Source organism: Panthera uncia, chromosome X (genome assembly GCF_023721935.1).
Source record: "Panthera uncia isolate 11264 chromosome X, Puncia_PCG_1.0, whole genome shotgun sequence".
Classification (NCBI taxonomy): domain Eukaryota; kingdom Metazoa; phylum Chordata; class Mammalia; order Carnivora; family Felidae; genus Panthera; species Panthera uncia.
Window position 1 is genome coordinate 14,233,837 of NC_064817.1, and position 22,228 is coordinate 14,256,064.

Below are 22,228 nucleotides of genomic sequence, written 5' to 3' on the forward strand. Positions count from 1 at the left end.
GTTCGAGCCCCGCATCGGGCTCTGTGCGGACAGCTCAGAGCCTGGAGCCTTCTTCGGACTCTGTGTCTCCTCTCTCTCTGCCCCTCTCCCGCTCACGCTCTGTCTCTCTCTCTCTCAAAAAGTAAACATTAAAAAATGTTTAGATCGTCATCAAGTCCCATCATGAAAAACTAAATCCTAAAAAAGTAAAGGTTTTGGTATTTGCTCTAAAATGAGTAAGTCTGGATGAATAAACCTTCTCTTCTATAACGGAACCGCATTGTGATCCACTAGTCCTATGTAATTTTTCTCTTCGCTGAGCAAAAATGTCATTAAAGGATAAAACTACTTTAATAAAAACAAACACTAGCTTGAGACATACTATATTGAGACCTACGTACCGTTCCCGCTCACAAGTCCCGAGCAATCGCTATTCACCAGCAGCGTGGTGGAGTGTGTGGAGTTACTGTTTGACTGCAAGGAATTTGAAGAGCTGGACACTCCTTGGTTTACGGTCTGCTTCTTTAAACCATTAGTAGCAGTTTTACTCCAGTCTATAACAGAATAAGCATTTCAGAAAAACCAGATGGAACGCTGAAGCTCAAATGCAAGAGACAGATCATCGCGGTATAACGTGTTCTATCTAGCAACTGATCTCGCTTCCATTTCTTGCAAAGAACTCACACATTTCACAAGGTGGTGTGATAAAATGTATTTTCATTGAAGACTATATACATCTGTGCTTTAAATGACTTCCCGGTTAGAAGTAAGCTATATTCTCTTGGACTGAAGTCCACACTGATTTGATTGTGTCTGTAAATATCCCCTGAATTAGGTAGTAGTCGGGAGCCCCGGACTATCTTAACAAGAACACAAGACAACTGTGTTGTGATGACTGATGGCTCTTAAACGTTTTAGAAGAACCGCACCAACTGTACTGCCATTTTCCGAGTATAGATCTCATGCCACCAGATCTTTGCAATATTGCAAAGGTTGTGTTCATGGGTGGTATTCGTGTAAAAGGAATTTATTTTTTCAAACAGTACTTCATTTTTCTTATTTTCGTGCAAATGAGCAATGTGCTCTACAATTCGGCAGGGCGTACCTGAAAATAATTTCAAAATAACCAAAGGTATGCTAAAGCTTATATACAAAGACTTGCCTGCTAACAAATGAAGCAACTGACCACTGGGACCTGTGGTAAAAAGGTTGAGCCAAGACATTTTTTTGTAAGAAAATAATATGCTTTATTAAAGAACCATAGAATTTTTAGAATGTTCTTATTTAATTTCCAGTTAGTTAACAGCGTATGTAATGTTAGTTTCAGGTGTACAATAGAGTGATTCAACACTTCGATACATTACCCGGTGCTTATCACAAGTGCCCTCCTTAATCCCGCCACCTGTTTAACCCATCTCCCAACCCCCCAGGTTGAGTTAAGACTTAACAAATTCTGAAAGCAAATATCAAAACTCACTTTGTGTAAATGGAAAAACTGAGCTCAAAAGGAAATTCTAAAAATTGCACTCTTGTTTCATGTAAGAAGCAACAAGCCCATTCATTCTATTGCTCGTGAAGCTCCCAGGTCCCAGACGGGAATAATTATTTTTTAATTCACTAGATTTTATTCCCTAACGTTCACAATTGGGATCTGTTCATTGATTTCTAGATCAGACGGCCTTTTGGCATTGATTGCTTTAGATCTTAACTTCTGTCTTTTCCTCAGGATTTAAGAGGAGAAAAAGGTAAATCTTTACCAGAATTTTCAGCCAGCCGTAACTTTCCACAACAAAGATACCGCCTCCATTGCTTTCTGACGTTCTCTTTCGCTACACAGTAAAAGATGAATATGAAAAATCCTACGGAGGAAAAAAAAAGTCACATAATTCCAAACTAAGACCTGAATATCATGGGCTTCCTTTGCACAAAAGATAAAATATTTGGCAGCTATAGGCAAAGTGAAATTTTGTGAATAAAAAAAAAAAAGTCCAAAGTCCTGAAAAAGTTTGCTATTGAAAGACACCCTGCAGGGACTCTTTGTAAGATAAAAAAAAAAAAAAAACCAAAACTACTTATAAAAGTAATGATAACTCCGTATTTCCAGAATTAAACTGTCCCTCCTCTCACATCCTGTCCTTGGCCTTCTCTACCTTTGCAAGTACAAGCCATCTCACACCGAGGCTCCTACCTCCCCAGCCTTCCTTCCATATTCATCCAGTTTCATGTTCTGTCAAGTGCCACATCCTTGTCCGTCTCAAATCCCTGACTCATCTTCTCCAGCCCACGGCTGAGTCCCAAGCCTGGTACCCTGCGGTGATGTCCTCGTCTGCCTTCCAGCCTCTCTCTAATCTGCTCAAGGAAACTGTCCACTGGAGACCTTGGCCACAAAGAGAGCGACACTACAGACCTGAAGAGGCACGCAGGCTCTGCCTCCCACCCGCCTTCTTCCTGGTGATGCAGGCACGGGGCTCCCCACTGCTCCCATTCCTCCAGGCTTTTGCCAGTCAATATTTGCTGAATGAATGGACAAATTCTGAATTCTCCCTCTCCTGAAGCCCCAATCTGTCTACTTGAAAACCTTGCATTTTAAATCTCAGGTTTGCTTCTAGTAGGGTACACGTGCCCATCCTAAAGACACGTGCCCATCCTAAAGCCCATCTTGACTACTGCACACCTTTATTTATTTGCCACCATGGGCGGCTACCCTTGGCCGCCTAAGGAGAGAAACAGCGTGTATGGGAGAGACCAAAATGGGCCTACCTAAGTCCCAAATCAGAACCTATACACATCTCTCCTTTAATGGACCCCAAAGCCCTGTGAATTAGGCATTCGTTCCTTTTCAGAAATGAAACGATACACTGCTTTCGCCCATTCCTATTCTAATGAGGAGACATTCTAGGGAAATGAAGACAAAGAGGCAGGTTCAGTTTCCACATTAAATATATGAGGATGGGTACCTTGCTTTCGTGTTTGTGAGTAGTGCAATTTGGGTATTTTTTTTTTCTTTTAGCATGCCATTATGGCAGAGAAAGCTTTTCTGTTTACTACTATGTAGCGTAACACCTGGATGTACCAATTCAGAAGCTGGTACACCGTTAAGTCAAAATTAACAACCGTACGTAACCGACAAGCATATTAACTGGCTTCCTCCAAATCAGAACGGATAGCCAAATTAGGCATTTGAAGTCAATCACGGGTTGGGATTTCTTGGAAAGCCAGCAAAACGATCCATCGCCTGACAGAACTACAGGAGGACGCTATGGGAGTTAAAAGCAACAAACAGGAAAAGATGAAAACAAGTGGATGAGAATGCAATTAAAAGGCATCCCAACAGAGGATTTGGAATAAAAAGAAACCAAGAGACATGAATTATCGTTATTGTAATGTAAACCTATTAGGCTGCTTAGCTTTTAATGCCAAAGTACTTCCATTAAAAATTAAGTACATCTGACAAGTCTTTTATAACAGTGATCTGAAAGAGGTAGTAATTTTGCTTTTCTGAACAACACAACTGGACGGGCTCCGAAACGGCTGCAGCTGGGTCTCAGTCACAAACGGGACGCTGCAAAGGAGATGCCCAGAACCTGCCCCTGTCCTGCGGGGGGTGGCCCGGCACAGCATCTTCTCAGGATCAGCCACTGGGCCAGGCTGCGGCACTGGGGTCTGTCTGTTGACTTCACATTTATCACTACCTGCAAATCAAGCACAGACCTAGAAGGTTGGAGCGGCAGGACGTCACAGGGACATTTATGGTACGTGCGCTCTTCTGTATGCATGTTTACCTCGATCAACAGATTTAAAAAAAAAAAAAAAAAAAAAGGAGCCAAGTGAAGGAAGAGTGACTCCAGAAAGAGCTCCTGGCAGGCTCCCCTCAGTATGTTCCCTCCGAGGAGACAATCTGGATAAGAAGGAAAAATACCCCTTGCTGAATTTAGCGAATGCCTTTCTTCCAAGGATCTTAAAGCATGCCCCACCTTGTCAAAGATAAATCTGTTTTTCAACAAATCAGTCTTAAGCTCTGAAATAAGCCACTCTGCGGATGCTCTAACTTTTAGATAGCTTTAAGTTCCACTGGGATCTTTCATGTGTATTTAGCGCCGAAGAACTTACCTTGTAGGGTGTTAAAGATTGCAAAGAGATACATGAAGGTGACGTTAACTGGTCCCCAGGCAAAGAAGGCAAAACCCCAAGTAATGCCCAGCAAAAATGTGAGGCCGGCAACGCTCCTCAGGTCCTGAATACTGGTTTTTCGCTGGGCTCCGAGTTGTTTCTTCTTTTTAATTCGACAGAGCTGAACCAGGACCACAATGAACATGCTGATGTTCAGCAAGAATATCACACAGAAATATCCCACAACTGTAATATAGAATACAGCATTGCTGTTGATCCAGCAGCTGGAATTTAGGGGGGGAAAACAATGGGGAACGTATTACAGTGCTGCAGCATGGTTCAAGAGGATACAATGAATCTATATCGTTTTACTGAAACACTTCCTAAAAGTAGAAGAAGGAAAAAAAAGATAAAACCACTGTTCTCCAACAACCACTGAAAGCTCTAGGGAAAAAAACCTACCAGTCTATTTTAGGACACTTGGGTATTACAAGTATTTAAAAGATATTCTTTGAAAACATTCAGGATTTTACCCCCTTTAAATACTAGTAACTCTATTCCATGAGTCTTTACTAATGTAATATAGCAGGTATTTCATATGTATCAGAGGCTTAGAAAATTATTTTCAAAACACTTTTTTTTTTAGAGAGAGCAAGCGACCATGAGCAGGGGAGACAGAGAGAGAGAGAGAGAGAGAGGATCTCAAGCAGGCTCCATGCTCAACGTGAAGCCCGACGTGGGGCTCGATCCCACAACCCTAGGATCATGACCTGAGTTGAAATCAAGAGTCAGGTGTTCACCCGACTGAGCCACCCAGGCGCCCCACCCATTTGTTTTTGTAATACTTAAGTAGTAAAGTAGCATGGCATTTCCAACTAGCTTATCTCATTACATACATAACTGGGAAGGCTGCTACAAATGTTACTGGATTTTGTTAGGGTGAGAGTCAGGGTCGATACGCTTTCTTGGAGAATTCTGTTTTTCCAGTTCACTTCACATTCCCTCCGGGGCTTTGTACTCACAAGTCATCCGGTGAGCCATTAGGGAATTTCCCATAGGATCCAAGGCCATAGTTATTTGGAGATATAGCCAGGACGACGATCACAACCACAGCCGGTACCCCTGGAAGATGGGAAACGTCAGTCACGCATACTTCTAATAACCAAGGTGCTGAGGAGAAAGACTACAGATCACGTGCTATTTTTCTCTGGTAGCAGACTGGTGAGCTGTTCACCCAAGCCACTTTCTCTTCCTCCTGGGCACACGGTGGACATCTCCCAGCCTGCTTTGCAGCTAGGTGTGTGTGGCCACATAACTAGGTCTTGGTCGATGGGATGTGGAAGATCTGCTCCACCTCTAGGCCTGCCCCATAAAAACTTCCTGTGAAATCCTCTACTCTCTTTCCTCCCAAATTCAGGGCAACTTTGGAAGTCCTGTGTTGAGGCAGAGTCTCCAGCAGCTTGGATCCTGAATAACAGCAAGGCCAGAGACTTCTCCACTCCTGCTGACTGGACTGTGCATGAGAAATTATCTTCTCCTGAGACTTTTTGTCGGCCACACAGCTAGAGTTTCCCTTAACTTACACACATCTGGGATGTAATTTTGAGTCTCAGGTGGCAGGCAAAGGGAAGGACTCCAAAACGTAACCCAAATGATCCACATATTAGGGTTACCAGTGACTCCTGGCAGCTCTTACATTGTGAAGCCCAAATCTTCAGTTGATCATCTGGAACCCACTGATGGATTGAGGAGCAGACCTGGTTGATTTGAGGATGCTGACTACAGTGGCTCTCCAAAAGGCCTGCTGGCACTTCCACTAAGAGAAAGCACGAGAAGGCTCTTCCCAGCTTAAAATGGCGTTTGGCTGGGAAGGAGTCCCTCTCATCCCCCATCCCGTCACCTCTCACTCCAGTCCCCGTGGACATCTCACACTCTGTGCACACAGACCAACCTGACATCCAATCTCAAGGCCCTGGCAAATACAAAACAATTTCTCCTCACAGGTTGGGGTGCCTGGTACAATCTAACATAGTATTTCATTTAATTCTTTTCTATTTGCACCTTACAGAGACACTGACATGTGGTGGCTTCCTAGGTGAGACACTTGCCTAAAAATAAAATATCAGGGTTGTGGAGCTCGTCTAGGACCTTCGGGAATGCGGCCTTTTGGTATTCACAAAGACAGAATCCATGCCCAATGTCAGAAGCGGGGACTTAATTTCTGGGGAGAAGTGACTTTTCTTTCCGGAAAGGTGTTCGGTTATTCTTGACAAAGACAGAATGACAGGTGCAGTAACAAGGGCAGTAAGTGGTAAGGTTTTTAAAAGCCCTCTTGGTGATTCTAATGTGCAACCAATGTTGAGAATCACTGCCTTAAATTCACCACATCAGTGGAGGGAAACTGAGAGTCAGAGGCTCCAAAATAGCAGATGACCCCAAAGTTATGGACGACGTGATCACAGGTGTATAAAAATATACGTAGGAAAAGCTAGGGAGTGAATGAATGAATGAAAATACTCACAGGGGTTCCCAGTGATTGGCCTGCCTACTGTCAGTACAGGCAGTATTTTGTTTACTTTTCCTTTTTTTCTTTGCAGCATTTTCCATACTTTATTACAATCAGGTAAAATTTGTATTTGAACAAAAGGAATATGTAGCCTGAAAAAGGGGAGTGAGTCTGGGCGGGATGGTGGCCATAATTCAGTGGAAAGGAAATGCGTAAGAATTCAGAAAGCCAGTCTGGGCTGTTGTCAAGTTGTGTGGGTTGGGTAAATCACGTTACCACTTTGAGCCGGTTTCTTCACCCGATGTTAGTAATAACGGCCTTGTGCTAACCTCACTGGCTCATGTTTCATGGGGTTACTTGTGTGAAAATACACTGAAAAGTAGGGCATTATTCATAATGTTATATACTACTTCTAGATTATCTACAAGGCTGTTCAGTCGAGAGGTGTTAGCTGATCATTTTTTCGCCAGAGAGAGCAGAAACAAGACCACTGGTGCCAACAGAGAGCCAAGTGAACTTAATGGCAGAGCAGAACTGTAGGGCTTTACAACATGGTTATTGGCTGCCTTGTAAGGTGTTAAAAACAAGACAACAGGCCTAAAATTGGGTCACTTATGCTACGCCCCAAGTCATGAACCCGAGACTTGACTTAATTAGTTTCAGCTCTTCCAGAAAGGGCATCCTAGACCAGTCGATCAGGAATCGTGTTATCAGTACTCGTTAGGTAATCTGCCTGACAGACACCTCCGTCATCCCCTAAAGGAGAATAACCTTGTAATAATCAACCCGCCTCTTTGCCTAGCATAACTTGCTTGTTCCTGTTCCCTTCAGTCTATAAAAGTCTCTCATCTTGTACAGTTCCTTTCTATCTGCGTCTTAGACTGTATGCTGCCGATTCATGAATCACTGAAAAGAGCCGATAAGATTTTAAAAACGTAGTCAGTTAGGGCGCCTGAGTGGCTCAGTCGGTTAAGCGTCTGACTTCGGCTCAGGTCACGATCTCGCGGTCCGTGAGTTCGAGCCCCGCGTCGGGCTCTGGGCTGATGGCCCAGAGCCTGGAGCCTGCTTCCGATTCTGTGTCTCCCTCTCTCTCTGCTCCTCCCCCGTTCATGCTCTGTCTCTCTCTGTCTCAAAAATAAATAAACGTTAAAAAAAAAATTTAAAAAAAAAATGTAGTCAGTTGAGGGGCGCCCGGGGGGCTCAGTCGGTTAAGCGTCCGACTTCGTCTCAAGTATCTCACAGTTCATGAGTTCGAGGCCCTCATCAGGCTCTGTGCTGACAGCACGGAGCCTAGAGCCTGCTTCGGGTTCTGTGTCTCCCTTTCTCTCTGCCCCTCCCCCGCCCCTGCTCACCTTCTGTCTCTCTCTCTCTCTCTCTCTCAAAAATAAGTAATAAAAAAACATTTTAAAAAGTACAGTCAGTTGAGTTTTGGTTTTTTAACAAAAATAATGAGCTCCCTAATAACAGAAGCATTCAAGCAGAAGTTAGATCATCTTCTGTCAAGGATAAGCCACAATGAGGAGGCTCCTACATTTGGTGCAGAGTTGAGTGAAGGGGCCTTCAAGACATGTGCCGTGTCTCAGACTTTGTGACCCACCACCACCAACACGTGGCATGATCTGAAAACTGTGTCACTGTGGCAGTGACGTTCCACCGGGTTTTACCTGTATGTTCATCTCATTCTGCTCTTCTGAGGATAGTGCCATGCGTGTGTGTAACATCTGGGACACACAGAATAGAGTGGGGCTGGCTGGGAGGTGGGGGGACTGAGAGCTGGGCCTCATTATCACCCCGCTCACCTCTTCAACTTATTGAGCACCTTCTGTGTGCCAGCCCTGATTCTAGTGACTGGAGATACAGAGAGGATTCATAGCCCCAACCTAAAAGGGGTTTATGTTCACAACCAATCCAGCGTAATATACAGGTGTTCTAGAAAGAGACTGGATAAGGTCGCCCTGTGGGCAGTGCAACGTATAGGGACAAAAAGCTGTTTTAGAAACCTGCCAAGTGTGACCTGCTTTATCACCGTTTCTGTGTAATGAAAAATCAAGATACTGGAGCGAAAGCAGAGAAAGCCCAGGCCACATGCAAGCAAAATCATACATACCCCAACCGACAATGCAGAATTTAAAGATGTATTTCCGGATGTAAGTATTAAACACTTTCACGAGGGCCAGGTACATATGGAATGCTTCCAGGCCCATCCATGTGAATGAGACCAAGAGAAAATAATGCAGAAATACGGCCACTGAGATGCAGAGGCCTCGCACGTCATACAGAGCAACCCACGAGTCCAGGAGGAACACCAGGTTCAGCAGGAGCAGGGCTGAACACAGCTGGAGGAGGATTTTGGAAGGGTAATCCCTCCGAATCTTTCTAGAAGGAAAGGACAAGGAAGGAATCAGCAGCACATTCTGACAGCCCTTGTGTGAGCGTATCTAAGAAATTTATTTTTATTCTTCGGTCAATGTCTACATGCATAAATTTCTTCTCTGTGTGTGTGGGAGGGGCAGGCATTAAAGTCAACGACCGTAAGGATAACAACAACAACAAATCGAAACAGAATACCCTGTTATAACAATATGGAAAATTTGTATTGACATTCCTGGGGAACCTTTTACATGCTGACTGTTGACCCATCCTTTCAAAGAGTTTGTAGGGGAATCTACTAAGCCCCCCACCCCTCATTTTCCCCAAGCTATCGCTAGAAGCATTGCTGTCGCTTCTCATACGATAGGCTCCTATATACAGATCTTCAAAACATAGCCAGGTGCCCCAGTTATCTCATGTTATTAGTTAAAATGAGATCACGGAAAGAAGAGTCTGAACTATAGCTAAATGAAACGGGTGTAGGAAATTACAGCTAATTGATGACATGTACACATCTATGTGTGTGAAATTAAACGTGGTGAAATCATTCAGAGTAATTTAGCCTCATTAATCATATTTCCAAAAGTCCACTAGAAGATCTGTAGTCACAGCTGGACCCAAAGTTTGGCACTGAAAGTAAATTTGTGCGTTTCCTGATCAGTGTCCAAAATCTAAATCCCAGAATGTACGTACCGTTTAATTCAGTTAATGTAATCGAAGTGCCTGTTTTCTTTGTTTCCAACAGAATTTGTTGGGAGGCCCCACTCCTCCCCACAGTGACCAAAGGGACCCTTCGGGTAAGCCAAGGAGATGCCATTATTTGGAATGTCATTCTTGCTCTGACCTACTTACAAAGCTGCGCTCATGGAATATCTGTATTTTTCAGTGAGGCTTTACACCTTTTATTCTTCATCCTCTCACCTGCTAATGTTTTCCATCTTCTGTGTTTGTTCAGAGTAACTTCAAAATGTAATCAGTGAAGCATAGCTCTTAGGCTGTACACAAAAGTATGGTCTATATCAGAGTATAAGCTGTTAGGTTTTAAGGTTTGCATTGATCTTTCATTTCACACGTAACGTCGGCTAGCTAAGAGGCATCATTCTAGGGTACAGAGATGATTAAGACGCAACCCCTGCCTTCAGCAAGTGCAAAAACTGGTAGGAGGAAGTGAGTATATTACCCAAAAAGCCCCGTTAAGTTTTGCATAAGGGTGGCACTTCTAGGCAGTATACAGGACGAGGTAGGCCAAGGAACGCACCTAATTAAGACCTTTTGGCAATGGAGGGGAGTACTGTGCCTTAGAATCCAAGTTCCCAGTGTCGGATACTCACTCAAAGGCTAAGTAGGTTACAAGAGTAACTGACAGAAAAATCGACGAGAGCCCACAACCAATATATGTGATAAACGTCAGAGCCATCATCTGAGTGGGTGGCAAGGATGTTCGAGATAGGTCCTGGAAAATAAAATACTGCTTTCAAGACCAAATATTTGAAATAAATAAAAGAGCTAGGATTTACAGTTATGGAGTATTCTACGTGTCCATCCACAGTTCATTCCACAAAACTACAACGTAGACGCGATTATTATCACCAGAAAAAACGAATGAAACTGAGCCCCAGCGAGGTTAAATAATGTGCCCAAGGTCACACAACTATGAAACGGAGGAACCAGGATCCAAATTCTGGTCTGGCTGACTCCAAAGCCCAGACGCTCATCAGTGTGTTATGATGCGCTGGAAAAGCACTGGGCTAGGAGCTTCAAGACCTGAATTTGGCTTCAGGCTCTTCTATTTCTTAGTTCTATGACTGTGGACAGTCGCTGAACCAATGAGTCTTATTTCTAACTTCTTACAATGACAATAACAACACTTCATTCCACCTATCTTGCAGGCCTGTTGGAGAGACTACAGAAGATAATTTATGTCAAAGCGTTTGGTGAAAATGTTAAAGTGCAATGCAAACCACACCATTTTTCTTACCCATTTTAACCTGAATCCCCTAGTTCTTGCTGTTCAAAACAGGAAAACTTGTGTGTAAAAATAGGCTGGAGAAAATACTTCCACGTTCAAGAATTTTCTTTCAAGTGCATTTGCTTACTGGAAGGGTAATTTCATTAGTCTCTGACTTTGCCACAATGTCATATCTGCTGATCAAAGTCATCCATCACATTAGACATCACGGCATGATGCCCAGCTACCCCTCAGGCCCAGAATCTAAAGCGAGATAATGTGGGATTATTACCAGTAGGACGCCAAAGCTTGTAAGGTGGCTGCAGGTACAGACGGTTTCATTCGGTTTCCTGTCTTTAACAGAGCAGCCATCGGACGACCAGCCTCCTCTGCCACCTGTTGGCATTGGGAAGAGTATCTGTCCTTTCAGCAAGGCCACGGCATCGATGATTGCCCCATCGCTCTTGTCCCTTTCTTCCTCCCTCTGCCCCTGCCCCCTTAAGACTGAAAAAGTTATGACTGGAACCTACCATTTCTGTGCAAGTCCCAAAATACACATCTCACTGTTAAGTCATCCTGCAGTGGAAAGATAAATTACAAATAATTAATTCACTGAACTGAAAAAACTGAAAACAATTGGAAAAAAATTATGAATTTTTTAATTTCAGAATCTCATTCTTGATTTTTTAGAGAATTCCAATTTTATTCTAGTCCCTAGAAAGAGTGGGTCTCAAATAGGTCAGCGCTTCTTAAACTCAGCAATTGTACATAGGAATCACCTTGAGGCCTTGCTAACATGCACATTCTGATTCAGGGGGCCAGGGTGGGGCCTAAGAGTTGGCATTTCTAGCAAGCTCTCAGGTGATGCCGATGGTACAGGTCTGCAGACCACGCTTTGAATAGTGAGACTATAGATAATGCTCAATCTGACCTGAAATGAGAGATGTTTTCTCTTTGGAGGTGAGAATCAGACCTGTAGCCACAGATCTAAATGCACTAAAATTAGGTAATTGATAATAGCTGGCTATTGCCACTGCTCCTTCTTGGAAATTAGGTGGCCAGTTATCAGGCATGCTAAGACCCAACAGAGTGACTACGTGATTCTAGTCTTACACACTGCCTTGACCGAGTTTGAGGTTCTGCTGGATCTCCTTTTTTCTGGCCAACTCACGGACACGGTTTGCACAAGTGTATTTGGTCAATGAACAGACCAGACGGGCCTCTCCCACCTGGCTTGGATTGATGTGCTTTAATGTGACCGTCACATTTCTTGTCAAGTTGTTGACCGTCAGGTTTGCAACACTGGATGATATGACGTAGCTGATCAGAGAAAGGTTCTCCAGGGCAGGGTCCTAGCACACCAAAGAATCGACAAGATGGCAAGGGTAAAAATGAAATGTCATCAGAGAATTTTAGAGCTGGAAGAGACCCTACAGCCCACTTAATCCACATGGTTTATTTTACAATCTAGGTGAGAAACTGAGGGTCACCAAGTAATGTGACTTTAGAAAGAGCTTGTCTGGGGCGCCTGGATGGCTCAGTCGATTAAGCGTCCGGCTCTTTGTTTCAACTCAGGTCATGATCTCATGGTTCGTGGGATCGAGCCCTACGTCGGGCTCTGTGCTGACAGTGCGGAGGCTGCTTGGGATTCCCTCTCTCTCCCTTGCTCTCTGCCCCTCCCCTGCTTGTATGTGCATGCGCATGCCTCTCAAAATAAATAAACTTAACAAAACAAAAAAGAAAAAAGAAAAAGAAACAGCTTGTTCCACTCTACAGTACTCTAAATACTGAGTTAAGTCTCACAAACTGACACAAAGGGGCCCTCGTGAATTGTATAGGGAATATAACATTAAGCCACTTAAACTGTGTGTTCTTGAGCAAGTTAAACCTCTCTGCGTTTCCATGTCCTCATCTGTAAAATTGGGATAATAATTTAATAGAAGTGCCAATTATTGTTATTCGTCATTACCAATATCGCTAGGTCCTGTTTAAAAATAAACTGCAGCTTTCAGTAGTTCGTTTGACTGATAGCAGATTTAAGAATATGTGAGAATTAAAAGAAACGAAACTGCAGCGCTCCAAGATAAAACCTAAACCAAAAGCAGTTAGCATGAACTTTACCTGAAACAGGGCAGGCGTTTCAAAGAAGTTGAACTGAACCCTGGAAGCCAGCTCCACATCATGAGCTGGTAAATTACTCATCAGTGATGAAGGCAGAGTAATAATGCCAATACTGTTCTCAGGAGCCTGAGGTTCCAGAGAAACCTGAAAATCAAGTAAAGGATACCAAAAATGCCTGGGGCTAGTATAACGAAGAGGTGGAAAACCCGAAGAGGTGGAAGACTCGAGAACTAGTTAAGCTGGAGGATCCCGTAAAGGCATTTATTTGTGGTGCCTCTGTAAAATCGGTTGTTCTTGTGTCTCTGACTGCTCTGAAATTGGAGAGGATGTGCAGTTGGGCGATGAGGCCTCAGAGCAGGAAAGGAAACAATTTAAGGATACACAGAAATGGTCAGAAAGTGTAGGATATTACATGTCAATTACATAATGTCAACATTACATAACATGTACATGTCCACAGAACTGGGCGGGAAAAGTGCACGGTAACTGCAGACACACCAACTTGGCCATCTGTTAGGGTCAAGTCTTCATAGAACCACACGCACTAAACTTGCAAAGGGAAGACTATAAAAATTAAGTTAAAAGGCAAGACTTGGTTTTTCTTGGGTGTTTCCAGCCCCTAATCCCTATAATAGGTGGCTGGAAAACGCTAGGAGCAGGAATGATACTCAGCACCACTACTGAGACCAGTGCCATCGAAACACTTGTTAAAATATTGAAATGGGTTGATATGTAGTCGATGTCCCTGCTCTCTCGCCACTGGACACCTCTCCCCACCTGAGCAACACTACCCCCCTGCAAAACTTCCACAGTCTACCTGCTAAAGGGTTGACACTGGGCACAAAGACCTCTGAGATCCTGCTCCAGCCAAGACCAACATCCTTTTTCTGATCCTGTGGTACCTCATTGTTCTAGATATTAAATACTTTGAGTATCGCCCCTGACTGTAAGCAGTAATTGCCTCCGTCATGGAGACTACAGTTATATACAAGAAAAGGTTTTTTCCACAACTGATTAGGATGTACCTGAAGATTTGCAGGGTCTTGGGCAGCAAAGGTAGTTGTGTCGAAATTACTAGCATTCACTCTGATCACAGCCAGAGCCAAAGAAGGGGAGGTTAGAGTTATGGTCTTGGTTGAAAAATTCAGCTGTAAGCCAATGTCATCCACTATTTTTAGCAATCTGCAAAGATAAGTGGTAGTTCAAATTCAGCACTCCCACTTTGTCTTCCCCATTCTAAGCAGAATATGCAGTAACAATTTAACGAGTCATTATGAAACTCTTATGTGGGAGAAAAATACTTGGCTATAATTAATCCTGTATTCTTACAGTTAGAGGGTCTCCTCTATGACCACATCAGTTTGCGAAGTCATACCTTTGGGCCAGAGGAGCCAGCAAGGCAGGTGGGGAATGAAGGAGTTTGCTGACATGGTTTATCATTTCTCCCGCGAGGTTAGGCTCCAAGCTGCCCAAGGACAGAGCCTTCTCCATCTGGGACACTTGGTTCTCAAGATCAGAATCACTGCTGCTGCTGCTGGTGTAAACAATTTCTGTAACAGAGAGCCAAATCGTTGTATGAACACATAATGGAAAAAATCACTAATAAAGAAACGCACATAGACTCTATGTCCTGGCAAACGTACGCCTAGGTATTTGCCCCAGGGAAATGTAAACGTATCTTAAGAAGACTTGTCCGTGAATTTTTATAGGGGCCTTTTTCATAACAGTCCCAAACTGGAAACTCAAATGTCTATCAACTGCAGAATGGATAAACAAACCGTGATCCATCTATATAATGGACAATTATTCAGTAATTAAAAGGTAGGAGCTACTTGCAACAACATGGATGGATCTCCAGTTCTCCAATGTATTATGTTAACTGAAAGGAGCCGGACTCAAAAGGCTACATATTGTATGAGTCTCTTCATATGACATTTTAGAAAAATCCAAAGTACAGAAAAAACAAAACCAATCGGTGGTGGCCAGGGGCTGGGGGTAGTGGACAGGAGTGGACTATAAAGGAACACGAGGGAACTTTGGTGGTCGTGTGGCTGTTGGGTGCTTAATCCAACCTCATGGAACTATAAAAATTTCATCTATCCATAGATCTGGATGAGTTTTACTGTATGTAAATTATACTTCAAGAAACCTAACTGGGGTGCCTGGCCGGTTCAGTCGGTGGAGCATGGGACTCTTGATTTGGAGGTTTGTGAGTTCGAGCCCCACACTGGATGTAGAGACTACTTAAAAATAAAGTCTTAAAAAAAAAAAAACAAACCTAACTGAACAAAATGTAAAAGCACATCAGTGTATTTAGTGTATATTTGTAAAAGTATAAATATACTTGTTTTTAATTTCTATCATGCGTACCGGATTTTACATGGATAACTAGAAGCTCTTTTTATGAAAAAAAGACTATTACGAAATTAGTAGCTGGACGACCAGCTGTAAGTTGGTTTTTAATAGTGCTTTTTAATTGGGAAACGATACAAACCTGTCTGGCAACGAAAAAGTCTCTTAATTCCACCACCTAACATCCTATTTCTTATTTTGCAGATTCCCTTCTTATCTCCATCCAGGTGTCGTAACATACTCTTATAAACATAGTGTACCAACTCTTCCTTGTTGTGTTCTTTTCACTTCATTCCAGGCCTGGGAAATGCCCCCAGGTTTCCATCGAGCTGTTCTTATGCGCAGCTGCAGTCGGTGAGCTCAGGTGACTTATCGACTTGGCGTATTTCATTACTCCTTTCTTGTGGGACTGTCAAGTTATGTCTACTTTTTAGCTACCGAGTAATTCCCCGACACATCTTTCATATGTATGTCACTTGGCTTCTGTTGCGTCACTGGCTGAAACCCCAGCCCCGCCCACAGAAGCACAGGCACAGCAGGCCACGTTGCTGGCCTTCCCGGGGAAATGGTCAGGTGGGATTCTGATGGTCACCGGGGATAGCTTTGCAAAGGTGGGCATTTTTAGGCCCAGGCTAACTAGTTTACTGAAGCCCCAATGATTTTATAATTTGGCCTAAGATGCCCATATTTATAAAAACAAATTGAGAGAGCAGTGCAAATTCAAAGAAACAGCAAGTCCCTTGGCAGAACTGGCAGAAGCTTCCAGTCTCCAGGGGACGCTCGCACTGTGGGGGAGGAGGCGGAGACCACAACCTCTGCTCCAATCTCGTCACCGAGAACTTGGTTTTGCCTCCTACTCGCCGAAAATCCGAGGACAGTCTGATTCTGACTCACTGAATTGAACCTTCAGAGCATCCAGAATTCTCTCTGGCGTCTTTCGCTCTTGCCTTTATCTCTTTACCCGTGAGCCTACTTTGTGTACGGGGAGCCCTCTGCAGTTTCCATGGCATCCTCATGTGAACCACCATTCTAAACCTAGTGCAGCTAGTGTGGTTATTTCCGTCTTTAAGTCCCCCAGGCTGGGTCAGGAGGAGCTAAGTGGCCTATCCCAGATCGCGCTGCCTGTGAGGGCCCCTGCAGACCCACATCTGTCGCTCTGAAAGTTTTTCTTTCTAAGTGGAATTACTGAATTTAATAGTTCAAAAGTTTTCTCTTTGCAATGTTGAAAACAGTGAGCTACCAACCTTTTGTAGGAGAAAGAAACCTGTAAAATAAGTCATCTCGGTAGAATATGCTAAGATCTATTCGCCTCAGGGCTATTTCTATGTTCTATGAAAGCCTGCAGGAAAGCTCTCGATATCAAGCAGATATCGTAAAAAGAAAGGTCCAACGTGGTCTTATTACAGATACCTTGATTTGGCAGGCTGGCATCTGCCAGATTGTAACACACGTAGCAGCAGCTTGGATCCTCACATTTACCTGTCTCGTCAGGAGGTGTGTTGGTCGTGATGACATTCACAGGGACAGACGTGGTGGGGGAGGAAAGTGAGGATTTCACGGATGGCAGGGTGTGGGAAAGATCAGTCTGGGGCAGAGGGGAAGAGACAGTTCCAGACTTGGGGGGCGTATCAGTGGTAGGGCTGGAAGCAACGAGAGCTGTCGGCTGGGGAGAAGGAAGGTGAATCGCTCGTGTTGGAGAGGCAGGGTTCTGGGTTACAGGTGGATGGCTGAGAGGTTCAGCAGAAGAGAAGGCACCGGAGACCTGGGCCGGAATGGTGGCCTGAGGAGCAGCTGGGGTGGAACCGCTAGAAGAAGAAATCGGTGGGCCATCTGGATGACCAGCAAGACATACAACAGGATCCTGCGGGTCACTAAAGGAAAGAATCAGAGACATGCACGTGAGACCCGAATGAGTTAGAGGGAGGCTCATCTCCTCTGGCAATCATCCGACACCACCAAGGCGACCTGGCTCCATCGGGGACCTGCCACTCCCAGCCTCCGCCCCTGCACACCTTCTGTGCCCTTGCCACTGGCCCCCTGCCCCTGCCCCCTTCTACCACTTCCTCCCTGGGAGAGGAGTGAGCCAGGAGGGATGCTCTTTTATGAATTCCCAGTTCTGGTTCACTCAATCACCCCTCCTCTCGGGCTCTTGTGCCTTATCCCCTGTCATTCAGTTGAGGGGATCTTGTAACACTTCTCTGTGCTCCTGGGGGAGGGGAGCGGTTAAATGCCTTTACCCAACTGTGGTTTTCATATATTAGGAATCTGTCTCTTACGGTTTTTTTAGATTTTACAAAAACGTGTTCTCAAAAAAGTAGAATCACATGCCCAAACTGTTCCTAACGTACTGAAAGGTTTTCTAAAAACTTAAATGCCAAAATATCATTTTCCTTTAGTATTCAAATCCACATTGACAAAACTGGCTCATCATTTGTAGAACAATTGATTTGACTTTGAAGCTAAAGCACATCCATTTCAAAACTACGTCCATAACAAATTCACACTCTTGTGTCAACTCAGTATTAACATGCGGTACAAAAGGGCATGGCATAAATTGAAAAGCAGCTCTAAATTTATCAAAGCAAGAAAATGTTCTTCAAGTTTTCCCTGTAGTTTTTGTGAAGTACATAATTCGGTCAATTACAATTACAATCTTCTGGGTGTTGATCCATTATTAGAAAAATGTGGAAATCATTATTATTGATTTGGATCATGGAACTTATTTCAGCAAATTCTCATACGAGTCTTAGTGAGTCACAAGTGAGCCTTTCCTTTCCCGGAAACCTCAAATTTACCTCACTCATACGCAGCATGGTATTGGCTGGGATAGGTAAACCACACTGCCATTTTTTTTCTTCGATTTACTAAATTTTGTTTCAAGAAAATCTTGAAGTGAGGTTAATGACACATAAACTTCTGTGAAACCGATGAACATAGGAATCTGTCTGAATCGATTTTCTACTGCTATAGCCTGGCATGATGCTAAGTGGCACACAGGTAGTGAGCAGGAAACGTTTGCTGAAGGAAGAAAATGAATGAAGCTGAGGCCACAGGGGTCCCCAGCCTGTAAATCAGCTACGCCCTCAATGTTGCTTTAGCCCAGCGGTTTTCAACCTAGGCTGTGCGTGAGAATAACCCTGAAGACTTTTTAAAAACAGAGAGATTTCTGTGGCCTATTCCTCAGTGTGTGTTCTAGTTGGTCTTGGCGCAGGGGTGAGGATCCCAGGCCCATATATTTTCATGGCATGGAAGCTTGAGAAGAACTCGTCTGCTATCAACATCCACCAGTCTTGGGGCGGGAGGAAGAACAACCAGAGGGGGCAACAAACTATTACCTAGGGAAGCCTCTGATGGATCCAGTTTTAGCTGCTGACTTAAGAGCACCAACTAGAAGATGTTCTTAGAGCCTCTCTTGGGCGAGAGGAAGAAGGAATATTAGGTTGAGGAACCCGAGGCAAGTGACACCCATAAAGAGAAATGTCGGCTCGGTCCAGTCTGGCCAGACACCCGGCGGAGGCCTCTCTACACAGCCTGAAGTTCAGGATGGCAGTGTGAACAAAAGGGGTGCCAGACAGTCAGAAAGGTGACGCGTCGAGAAGCCCTGGCTGAGGCTCCAGCTCTCATTACTCTTGTAGGCAATCCACCCGACTTCTCTGAGACTCTGTTCTCTGAATTGTATACTCCAGCAACTCACGGGGCCAAGTCATGGCAAAGGTGCTTTACGAAGTATAAATTAAATTTCCTTCTTACATCTGGGGGTCTGCGGCAGCCAAACCCCCAAGCGCGAGGGTTCCCATTCACGGGGCTCCACCACGAAGAGGCTACCCTCTATCTAATTCTGCCCGCACTCCTGCTATTCGGAGCCCTCCGTCCGTTGGGAGAGGCACACGGGGAGTGGCAGGACGGTGGTGGGCAAAGCCAACTATATATTAGAAATGTCAGAGCACTTCAGCACCAGTGCTGGGGCTCCTGCCCCAGACCAACTGAACTGGAATCTCTGGGGTGGGTACTGGTATCCATATTTGTTTTAATATGCTTCTTCACTGAGGTGTAGCCTACGTACAGTAGAGTGTACTAATCTTACATTTAGAACTTGAAGAATTTTGATATACGTATACACCTGTATCATCACCGCCCAGATCAAAACAGAGTACTTCCGGCACCCAAGAAGACCACTTTGACACATCAGTAGGATTTAAGGGCCCAAGGTGTTTGCAATACGCAGCCAACCTTAAGAACCAATGTATCGGAAAGACCCTGAGCCATCACCTAATTCTAGCCTAGTGGTTCTCATGTTTGGCTACACGTTAGAGTCACCCCACGCAGAAATTCTGAGAAATACAGAAGCCTGGGCTACACCCCAGACCAATGACATCATGAACCGGCAGCACTGGCTTCACCTGGGAACAGCACCAGAAATACAGAATCTCAGGCCTTTCCCAGACCTGGTGGATCGAAATCTTAACAAGGCCCTCTGGGACCATATGCACAGTAACTTTTGGGAAGGGCTGATAGGACTGACTTCCTCATTTTACAAAGGAGGAACCCGAGACTTATTTCTGTTTATAAAGAAGCAACAGCTGGACACACAGCTAGTTGATGACAGAGCCCTAGCCAGACACTGAGTTCATCCTCTGCCCGCTTTTCTGTGTCCTGCTTCTTTTTCCTAACAGCTCTTTGAATAGGCAGCCATCAGGGGTCTGTGGGGCTGCCTCAAAAGAGCTATGGTATCTTCATCTGATCTAATACTTCTAGAAATTCCATCTCCCAAATGGGCCTCAACCCTCCAGCTTAATGGGGCATGTTAAGCCTAAAACTTAAATACTGTTTACTTTTTACTACAGAAAATGCTATGAATTCTGAAGTCCTTCAGCTATTCCTTGAGGTCCAATGTTTAATATATCCCAGGAATATGGCTCACACAGGGCAGAAAGCTACAGTTAGCCTTCTGTCCCCATTTAAGAAGTTTTACGTTGAAAAACGTATGTCCTTTTGTTCAAATACAAATTTTACCTGATTGTAATAAAGTATGGAAAATGCTGCAAAGAAAAAAAGGAAAAGTAAACAAAATACTGCCTGTACTGACAGTAGGCAGGCCAATCACTGGGAACCCCTGTGAGTATTTTCATTCATTCATTCACTCCCTAGCTTTTCCTACGTATATTTTTATACACCTGTGATCACGTCGTCCATAACTTTGGGGTCATCTGCTACTTTGGAGCGTCTGACTCTCAGTTTCCCTCCACTGATGTGGTGAATTTAGGGCAGTGGTTCTCAACATTGGTTGCACATTAGAATCACCAAGAGGGCTTTTCAAAACCTTAATGCCTAGGCTGTGTCCCAGACCAATTAAATCCGAATCGCTGAGGGTAGGAGACTGGAAATAAAAGATTTTCAAAAAAAATTTTAATGGAATTAATTTTAGGCGTACGGAAAAATTGCAAAAATAACACAGTTGTGTATCCCCCTAACCCGGCTTCCCCCAATGTTAACATCTAATGTCTGGAATTGGGACCAAATAGCTATGAACATTTAGCATGTTACACAGATGGCATCTCAAGTCACTGAGAAAGAGACTTTTTAATAAATGGCACAGGATCACTGGCTACACAGTTTGGAAAAGATTAAATTAGACCCATACTTCACACCACCCACAAGAATAAACTCCAAGTGGATTTAATGTAAAAAAAAAAAAAATGAAACCATATAAATAGTAGAAAACTTCAAGGGCAAATTCGCCCATAACCTGGGCATAGAGAAAGGCTTTCTAACTAAGACTCCAAATCCACAGGCAATAAAAGAAAAGACTAGTAAATTTAGCTACATTTTTAAAAAATTTAACTGACGTGACAAAAACATAAAGTCGAAAGATAACTGACAAACTAGAAGTAAATATTTGCAACATGTACCACAAAGGGTATTAATGTCCCTAGTATACAAAGGACTCTTAAAAGGTGATCAAATATCCACTAGAAAAAGTGGGAAAAGACATAAACACAACAATTAACACAAGAACAATTAACAAGAAAGATACAAAAACGACCCCCAAATACATGAAAAACGTTCAAACGGTCCTCATAAGAGAAGCGCCAATTAAAAATAACAATGAGATACCCTTTCTCAACTACCACACCAGAGAAATTTAAAAATATGAGGACATTCAGTTGGTGAGATTTGCGTGGGGGGGGGGGGGTATGTCAGAATATTTGTAATACTCCCTAGGTGATTTTAACTTGCAACCAAGATTGCAAACCATTGTTTCAAGGTAATGATCCAAACGGAGACTTGATACAAGAGAATAATGCATTTTGCCTAAAACTGAAAGCCCTTCTTCACTATCGATATTCCAAAATTCCTTGGCCAGCATGGTGATTAAATATTGTTGTTGTTGTTATTATTATTATGATTATTATCACTTTTAGGAAAAGGGTCAGCATATTTGCTACATACCATTGCAGCTTTTCTAACTCTTCCGGGGAGGAAGGGCAGGGTATCCTGACAGAACAGCAGCACTGTTCTGGAGGAGGCAACAGAAAAGAAAGAAGAAAATACACGGTCAAGGATAAGACAAGACAGAAGCTCAGATCCATCAAGGATTAGGATTCCTACACCGACTACATTTTAAAGAGCATTTGTCTAAAACATGATAAAATAAACGAGATACCATTATATCGACAATTATACATTCATACTCGGTGCTCGAAATATTTATTGAGTGAATAATTCGGGGGTGGTTATACATCTGCAATTATCAGTTGCTCTTCAGCAACTTCTAAGAATTCAGAAGTAAATCCATCCCGGCAGCAATCGACCAAACACTCCAAAGAGAAGTCAGTCCCCTT

General features: G+C 43.6%; 1 protein-coding gene across 1 annotated transcript in view; it reads right to left on the reverse strand.

Annotated features, from left to right (window-relative positions):
- The window catches only part of ADGRG2 (adhesion G protein-coupled receptor G2), a 122,057-nt gene that overhangs the window by 4,138 nt on the left and 95,691 nt on the right, over positions 1 to 22,228 (reverse strand). Inside the window, exons 15-28 of the mRNA XM_049643551.1 lie at positions 21,837 to 21,903; positions 16,866 to 17,257; positions 14,410 to 14,584; positions 14,060 to 14,216; positions 13,035 to 13,178; positions 12,143 to 12,265; positions 11,444 to 11,489; positions 11,206 to 11,309; positions 10,297 to 10,418; positions 8,703 to 8,971; positions 5,112 to 5,211; positions 4,090 to 4,373; positions 1,737 to 1,838; positions 381 to 533 (exon numbers count right to left, since the gene is read on the reverse strand). Coding sequence (XP_049499508.1) covers positions 381 to 533; positions 1,737 to 1,838; positions 4,090 to 4,373; positions 5,112 to 5,211; positions 8,703 to 8,971; positions 10,297 to 10,418; positions 11,206 to 11,309; positions 11,444 to 11,489; positions 12,143 to 12,265; positions 13,035 to 13,178; positions 14,060 to 14,216; positions 14,410 to 14,584; positions 16,866 to 17,257; positions 21,837 to 21,903 — 2,238 coding nt within the window. The remainder of the gene's footprint in view (positions 1 to 380; positions 534 to 1,736; positions 1,839 to 4,089; positions 4,374 to 5,111; positions 5,212 to 8,702; positions 8,972 to 10,296; positions 10,419 to 11,205; positions 11,310 to 11,443; positions 11,490 to 12,142; positions 12,266 to 13,034; positions 13,179 to 14,059; positions 14,217 to 14,409; positions 14,585 to 16,865; positions 17,258 to 21,836; positions 21,904 to 22,228) is intronic.